Source organism: Microplitis mediator, chromosome 3 (assembly GCF_029852145.1).
Source record: "Microplitis mediator isolate UGA2020A chromosome 3, iyMicMedi2.1, whole genome shotgun sequence".
Lineage (NCBI taxonomy): Eukaryota > Metazoa > Arthropoda > Insecta > Hymenoptera > Braconidae > Microplitis > Microplitis mediator.
This window is the reverse complement of record NC_079971.1, coordinates 7280446-7289485: the sequence shown is the minus strand read 5'-3', so window position 1 is coordinate 7289485 and position 9040 is coordinate 7280446. Positions and strand designations below refer to the sequence as shown.

The 9040-nt window shown below is 29.9% G+C and overlaps 1 protein-coding gene across 1 annotated transcript; it reads right to left on the bottom strand.

Moving 5' to 3' along the window:
• Positions 1–1108: 1108 nt before the first annotated feature.
• On the bottom strand, positions 1109–1657 carry LOC130665257 (bone morphogenetic protein 7-like). Its single transcript, XM_057465582.1, has one exon. The coding sequence runs from the start codon at positions 1655–1657 to the stop codon at positions 1109–1111; it is 549 nt and encodes a 182-aa protein (XP_057321565.1).
• Positions 1658–9040: the final 7383 nt, after the last annotated feature.

The window sequence follows — 9040 nt, the reverse complement described above, 5'->3', positions numbered from 1 at the left end:
AATATTATAAAATAAAAGTGATGATTAAAAATAAAATGAGCGATTGAGGTGTGTACTTTTGGATTTTCCAACATTTTATTCGTTATTATAAATTAATTTATTATATACATAAATCGAATAAGTGGTAAATTTTTTTAATTTTTACATGTTTATTTGAATAGTAATAAATAACTATAGATACCAATTTATCGATTCTTTTTCATATTAATTTTAATATACGAAATTACAAATTTTGCTCTTCTATGTGTAACAAATTTTAATATAAATAATAGCCATTTTGTAATATATACTGATCTTGGTTTGATATTAGTACACAAATATACTAATTTTGAGTAAAAAATAAACTACAAACTATTAAAATTTTGAACATCACTTTTTCCCGTGTAAGACCATTGACTGATTTCTTAGCAAAACCATTAAGAGCCATGAAAAAGTCATGAATCCGAGACTATTGCTGTAATTAACATTTTTTTTTCATATTTTGGATATATTCTAAAATCTTTTTTATATTCTATTTTGTAACTAAAAATATTAAGGTTTTAAATAAAGAAAATTTTATTTAATTTCATTGCATACAAGTTAAAATACAATATAATGATTATCAAATCGTTCTGGTATTGGGCCTTGTTCCGGTATTCGGACATTTACCTTATAACAAAATAAAATCGAGTTAGTATAATCATTTCTACTAATATTTAAAATGAAATAATTAGCGGCACCCGCATTTAGTAGCGTTCACATTTCTCAAAATTTTATGAATGACCTTATCTTCAGCCAACCAAAACAAAACGCTTGCTTCGGAATATTTTATCGGCGCGCATAGCTGTAACAGATGAGACAATCTTCATCAGAGCCTTAAGGTGACCATGTGTAGTAACATTGATGGTGCTGTCGAAAGGGTATTCGCACTTGCCAATACCATCCGAAGCGTCGATTCCATTCGGCGTAATAATCCAGTCATCATACTCGATTTTTTTATATCAGCATACAAATCCCGTAACTGGCATCACACCGTCCGATCTTTAACCACCTGCTTCTCTTTGTCGTTCAGTTCTTCACTGATAAAATAACTTCTTTCATATCGCGGTCTTATTGTTCGAGTAGTCGATTAAATGTTTAAATCTTTATAGTGAGCAACAGCGAAAGCAAATTTATCTGGATCTCCATTAAATCCAGCGATTCCTAATGCCTCTGGTTTAACTCTATGACCGGGATTGTGTTCTGATCTAACATACTGGTTGTCATAGATTGGGATCGTTACGATCTTCAAGCCATCGTTGAGTGTCGGGTTGTCTATCCACCACTGGAAGCAACTGGTGATGTTGATAACAATCCATCCTTGATAGTTAGCATCAACAATTTGAGAATTAGCATAAATATACTTGGTTTCATTGTTGTTGTCATTGATATAAACTTTGTAGACTGTGATGTTGAATGAAAGACCCTGATAACGATTTAATTTCTGTGAATTATCACGATAGAGACGTAAATCAGCAGATGACAATTCTTGGATTTTATTTATCGAAACGTCAAACCACATTCGCCGAATTGTTTTCGTTTGAGTTTTGTGCTGAGCAATATAACCTATTAAGGTATCGCTCTGATTAACTTTTTGATAATCGTTCGGGTCATAGCGTATCATGTAACTAGCGTTCATTTTGTTAACAGTATTTGAGTAAATATTCATTAAATAAATAGGAGCTGGCTTCTTCGGTAAACCCAAGATTTCCAATAAAAATTCACTATCAAGAGTTCTGTAGTCCTGGTCCTCTAGAGATTTTAGTTTTGACTCACACGCGTAAAAACTAATGAATAAAATTAATGCAATTAATTTATTCATTATTTATTTTTTTAAAAATTTATTCAACGAAACTGTACTTGAAATTTTTTTTGCGTTGGCTTGACACTGGATTCCTCGGTTACAATCACAATTAGCGCAATTATTTTGTATTATAATAATATTTTTCGAAGTAGCTAGGTTATTCTTAATTTGCACGTGGCGCGCCGTTGTCGGTCTCGAGCCGAAGTGTCCTCTAGGGATGGGCGATATCTATTGATATTTCAACTATTGATGTTTTTTTTCTAAAGTATCGATGTTTTCTATCGATATTTTTTGGAGACGGTATATCGATACTCGATAATAGAAAACTAAAACTATCGATGTTACGATATCGATGTTTTTTTTCAATATCACCCATCCCTACCGTAAACCGAACGGTATTTATCCAGGCGGCACGAAAAAAAAATTGTTAACTTTATGTTAACAATTAGTTACACTCTAACAAATTGTTGCCTTAAACTTAACAAAAAGTCAACAATTTTTTTTTGTGCCGCCTGGGTAGCTCTAATTTTTAAAAATTTTTTTAAAAAACAAAATTTTTAGAAAATTCCTTTTTCAGTCGAAGATGATTGTTCGTCATAAAATTATGGCACTTTACCCATTTTAGTTATAAGAACTAATTTGAATAATTCAATTAGGCCAGCATATACTATAGCACCCCCATTTTTAATAATTTTACAAATATTTTCATGCGAAAAGGCCACTGCCAGAGAATAAAAAGTTGTAAGAAATGCCATGATTCAGTAAATAATATATAATTTTTCTATAGCAATAATTAATTTTTTCGCCACCAGCGGGGCTCCAGTCTATATTTTTTACTATAGTTTCATATGAAATTTACCCTGATAGGCACCTTAAGGCTCGGCCGTACCTAACGAAATCTCGAATTTAAAAATTCTAATTACTTTTTGAATATTTATGGGACTCGGATGATGAAAATCTTCCGAGGAAGTTCGTCTTCTGCTTTTAGTCGGAAGCTAAAAAAATTGCTGTTATGATAATTACTTAATAAATAATTAGAATTCTCAAATTCGAGATTTCGTTAGGTGCGGCCCAGCCTTAACCGCAAGTTAACTTCCGTAATAGCCACTTTAGCTTGAAATTGACTGTAATTTGACATCAGTTGAAGTTTTCTGCCTGAATTTGCCAACTATTTGACAGTAAAAGTTGGAGAGAAAAATTTTCGGTCAAGTTTTAGAGGTAATCGATTTAGTAGGTAATCTCGATTTAGAGGTAATCTTTTGTTACTAGAAAAAAAAAGTTGGTAACGTTCGTTCTTATCATTTCAGAAGGTAAGCAAATTTATACATAAAAATGTCTTCAACTTTATGGTAAAAAAATACTTAACAATTTTTCAAGTCAAATTAACAATAAATTGACATAAAATTTACCTGAAAATTGACGACAGATTTTTTATAGTCAACTTTTGAAGTGAATTTGCCCTAATAGCACAGCTTGCTTCAGCAAAAATTTACTTACAAAAGTTTCCTTGAATTCTTCCTCAAATCCTCGTCAGTTTCGGAAATTTCCGTTTTTAGCGACAATTTCTATACAACTTGCAATACAATTCCACGTAAATTTACTACCCGAATTAGAATGCAAATTCACTACAAAAGCTGACTAGAAAAAATTTTTCAGGCAAAATATTACATTAATTTATTGTTAATTCAACTTGTAAAGTATTTTTACCCTAAAATTGTAGACATGTTCATGTATAAATTTGCTTACCTCTTGAAGCTTAGCCCTTCGAGCTCGAGAATACTTTTGTATGCTGTTGTTTTCGAAAAAAAACGTTTTTTACCATTTTTTCTCCAACGATATTGTCGTGTATTTGTCAGATATTTATTCATTTTAATGATTGAAAAATATAAAATAAAATGTCTTATAAATAAAAAATAAAAAGATGCACATGTAAAAAATTAAAAAATCTGTAAGTGTATTTGTTTTAATTTTGAATTTTTAAATTCTCAATTAATTTGTTTGTTATTGAAAAATCTTTGTATATTTGCTACATAACCGAGTCATACTAAAATAAGCGCACTCTAGTGACAGCTCTCTGCATTGCGAGCAAGCCACAAAAGCGGCTCTTTCTGGAGTGTAATGCGACCAGAAAGACAGTACTTTCGGCTTGGGGAGCAAGAAATAGTATATTACATACCTAGAGTAGTAAAATAAGAAAAGTCTCAGGTCATATGTAATTGTTGGCCGAGGCGAAGCCGAGGCTGACAAACATGTGGTCTGAGGCTTCCTTTTTTACTGGCCTAGGTATGTAATATACTATTTGCGCCACGAAATTGGATTTTTTTTTTATGCTTATTACACAATATGATTTATATAAAAAATGTTTCTCACAAATTGATAGATAAATGCCCTCTCTCATTCTTATTTTTATACAGACAATTATCCTCTTTGTTATTATTCGAATTTTTTAAAGTTTACGTCGCATTTAAGATGTATCACTATTATTGCACCAATGAAATAAATCCACGTGTATGTTGATAATTGTGTGAAAAAAAAATTCGTGGAATTTTTGACGATGCGTCATATGTATATAAGTGTCGATAGGTTGTAATTAATCATAACGATTTTGGTTAACAACATTTTAATGATTTCCGGGTACACGAAAAATATATAAATTGTTTTTTTTTTTTTAATTAAACTTGGCGATTTGAAAAATAATTCCAAAATGAATTTTTTTATTAAAACATTTGTTATATTAATTATTGTTTCTGTGAGTGAATCTTGTTTTATTACTGATAAGAGAAATAATATTCAAAAAATAAATAATAAAAATTTATCTTCGTGGGTTGTACGGATCAATGCCAAAGACGAAAACCGACTATCACCTAGTAAGTAATTAATTACTAATAATTACTAATTATCTAATAATCGTTTATAAATTTTGATTTCATCGTTATTTCTTAAATCCATAATCTTAAGATTCAGATATTTATTACGGATCTCTTATTCATCCACAAGCTGTTCTAACATCAAACGAGTTACCATTAATTGCGTAAATTCAAAAATATTAAATTATAGTCTATTTTTTTATTATAAATTATAAATATACAATTCATTTCAGACAAAGTAAAAATTTTCATTGTTTCGCTGGATGTCCATCGGAAATAGATAGACCCGAATCAGTGAATAAATGCCAACATACACGCGTTTCGAATACTTATTCTAGAGGACTTAATGTTATATTGATTCTTGAAGAACCTTTTGCTATTAATGATAACACAAATGTAATTAAATTAGTCAAGAATAAAGATCTAATACTTGACAGCAATTGTTATTTTTACGCTGAAACGTTAAATTTTTTCAACAATGGTTCTACTACAATAAGTATCCAGGACAGTTTGAAGTCCGGTAAGTCAAAAGTTTTAAATACTGGAGAAGATTGTAAAATATATTATAATAAAATACGAGAAACCTACAGTCACTACGTGACTGACCGAGTATTACTGCCAAATTTATAAAATATGATTTCAATTTAACTGTTTATTAAAATCTATACTCGTAAATCAACTCTAGAATCTTGAGTTTATTTCTAATATCATTGAAATTTAATGAGGCAAATTTCATCATTTACTCGCAAACTTATTCTGAGAAAATCCCGACTTTGGGCGAGATGATATCATAAAATATCGCGGAGTTATAGAAGTTTAAAAAATAAAAACCCAAGTTTACGTGTATTTTAAATGGGAAATCTTCATCTGCTCTTCGAAAGTACTTAATATTAAGGGCTCAAACTCTCAGGGAATTTTTTCGGGGGTATTTCCAACAAAATTTCGGAATGGGAGCGAAAAAAAAAAATAGTCGCAAAAAAAAAGCAGTCTAATATATATGGGGCATTCCACGCCAAATCGACCACTTTTGAACCCGATCCCTTTAGATTTGGCTGAAAATTTTTTCTCTTTTTCTACCCTATCAAAATGTTTCTGATAATTTTTTCACCCAACCGAAAAAAAGTTATAAATTTTTGAAAAAAATGGCTTTTTTTATTTTAAATAGCTATAATTGTTTTAAAATTCGACTGAATGGGACGTTTTTTTTTTCCAAATTTTTGTTTTTAAATGTGTTTTTCGAAAAAAAATACAAAAAAATTATTTTTGGAAAAAATAAAAAATTTTTCGATGTTTACCATTTTTGATTTTTGATTTTTTTATATAAAACTTTGATATTTTCTACAAATCCTCAAATTTTTTCAAAGTGATGTTTTTTCGATTTATGTTTTTTTTTTTCCAATTGAGAAAAAAATTTTTCTTTAATAGCCTTATTTCTTTAATAGCCTTATTTCTCATAACACCAGCTAAAAATTTTGGTAATGGTCTGTAATCGGGGCTCCACCTGTTTATATCAAGCAAAAATCCAATTATAGACAACTTGCTTTGAAATCAGTTTCATTCTCTAGCATTTGTCGGCGGATTGAAGATATAATTGCTCCTTTAGGTGTTATTTGAGCCTTAATAAGTTGTAAGTGTATACCAAAGGTATAAATTATGCTTGATTTAGATGTTAAGTTCATGAATTTTCAGTTCCGTGCAACACTGCATTATTTGACATATTTTTCATTTCATTTTGTGTATTGACTCTTAAGTCAAACACTAAAATTTAAGGTATATGCCTATTTGCCATAATTTCTGTAGTTTCGTCCTAAGTACGTTAACGGACTCGTCAGTAAGGCTATGTTAACGTACTCTTGCCTTAGACTACATCTCTTACCAGAACGAGCCGGCGTAAAACTGTGTTGTGGGCTTCAGCCAGACACTATGCTAGCAAAGGAAGGCGGATACCGTCCAAACTACTTGCAACAAAATGTTAGGTGAGCTGTTGTACACCGTTAAAGTATTTAAATAACAGAAATATGCCAATTTTCACTATACAAGAGTTCAAAAAATTTTTGTAGCTCTTAGTTAGACCTTTCTATCGCCACCGTCCATCTTACGGTATTAATAAAATCAATTATTTATATTTATTAGAAAATTTATTAAATTTATTTTGGAAAATTTGCATGATTTTATGTTATTTTTATCAATTTTGTACACTCTGATTGCAAGGCTCGGATAGATATCTGTGTTAAAGACAAAAACACATACAGAAAATTTAATACGCCGTGTAGCTGAACACGTGAAAAAAGTTTAATTATAGATGTTTAAGGTGTAAGCACTTGGAACTTTGAAAAATATGTGGAGCCCCACTTCTAGACCATTACCGAAATTTTTCAGAGTGCTCAGAGAACATTAAATTTGGAAAAAAAAATAAAAACAATAAATTCAAATGGTAATCATCGATATAATTTGAATTTTGTTCGAAAAATCAAGTTAAAAAATAGAAGGACTTTCTGAATAATTTTTTTGTATTTTTTTCTGAAAACTACATTCAAAAACGAAAAAAATGAAAAAAAAAAGTTTTCGTTTGGTTCATTTTTCGACAAATGCTGGGAATTCAAAAGAAAATTCTTCTACACTCATTGCTTTATGGTCAAAAGAATTTTTTTATTTAAAAATTTTTTTTTCAAAAATTTACAAATTTTTTGCGTTTGGGTGAGAAAATTTGAAAAAATTACGAGAAACGTTTTTGATGAGGTAGAAATAGAGAAAAAATTTTTAGCCAAATCTAAAGGGGTCGGATTCAAAAGTGGTCGATTTGGCGTGGAATGTCCCATGTATATATATATATATATATATGTAAATATTTTTAGGTGGTCGTGAAAAATTAAATTTTCTCAGGCGCCCCATGAAAAGATCGGTTTAGTGAAAAAAATTCGTGGGGTATTTGGTTTTCCCTATTTTAAGTAAAAAGATCACGTGCCTCAGGACGATCGAAGTTTATTTTTTGTGACAGACACTTGAAATCTACGACATTTAGCGCCTATAGCCGGCAGCTAAAAATATTAAATAAGATACAGCTGGTAAAAAAGATACCTAATCGTTTTAATAGTGACGTCATTATCGGATCAAAAAATATTTTTTGGTTACATGTGCGATAGCAAACGACCAAAAAATATCGAAGTAACTTAACGAGCCATCTTGTGACAAAATTTATCATCATTTTAATTCGTCCACTTACCGACTTCTCTCTAATTTTCAACAAATACTCAAAACAATCTTACCAAATAAATAAACGCGGATTTATAACCTGCCATTTATAAGCACTAAATGTAGTAAATTTCAAATATCTGTCACAGAAACTAATGTATTTATCTAGCACAATCGAGTCTAAGACGCTCGTGTGTTGGTATCCTCGCCTTCGGCTCGGGCATCAATCTTCACACTCGCGTCTTAAACACGATCGCACTCGTTAGATAAACTACTATTTTTCTTAAATATAGACAACTTCGTTACTTGTAACACATCAATCATTAATATTTATTATAGTTTCTATAAAAATGTTATTTTCTAAATTTGTAATCCTTAAAACGCTCAATTCATCAGATCTAAAAAAGTTTTTTAAAAATATCTTTATAAATACACATTTAAAAAAAAAATGAATTTGACTTTTTTTGTCAAAAATTTAGCTTCCTACAAAATTGTTCCTATAATTTTTTCCTTTAATCTGCGTATTTCATGAGATATTTAAAAAAAAACCGCGATTGTATCGAAAAATGAACGATCTCGATTATATCGAGAAATGAATTTTGATCGTCCTAAGGCACGTGTTCTTTTTACTTAAAACGAAAAAACCAAATTCCCCACGTATTTTCCACTAAACAGATGTTTATTATGGGGTGTCTGAGAAAATTTAATTTTTAACGACCATTTTAATATATAATAGTTATATATATATTCAGTGACAAAATAGTTAAAATATTAATTTCATTTTTCAAAAAGAGTTCAAACCATGAAAAGGCACAAATTCAAGCCAATATCTTTTTAACGATACCGAATTTAATAACATCTTATTCTATCATGTAGATTTGGCCGAAACGAAATTTTACTTATTCTCTTAATAATATAGATAATTGTTTATAGTTTCGATAGCAGCTTCGTATAAAACGAAATTTACCAATGGAACAATTGGTCCCTATATAGATCATAATGGTAATTTTACACAGGTCGTTGACAGTAGTCTCAGTATTGATGATGGTAGAATGATACTTAAGGTAAAATTTTTAGATATTTGTAAATTTATTTATTATCACCTAGTAATGTATATATTTTAATATAGGCTCATTTTGCAAGTCCAATTGTTTGTCAA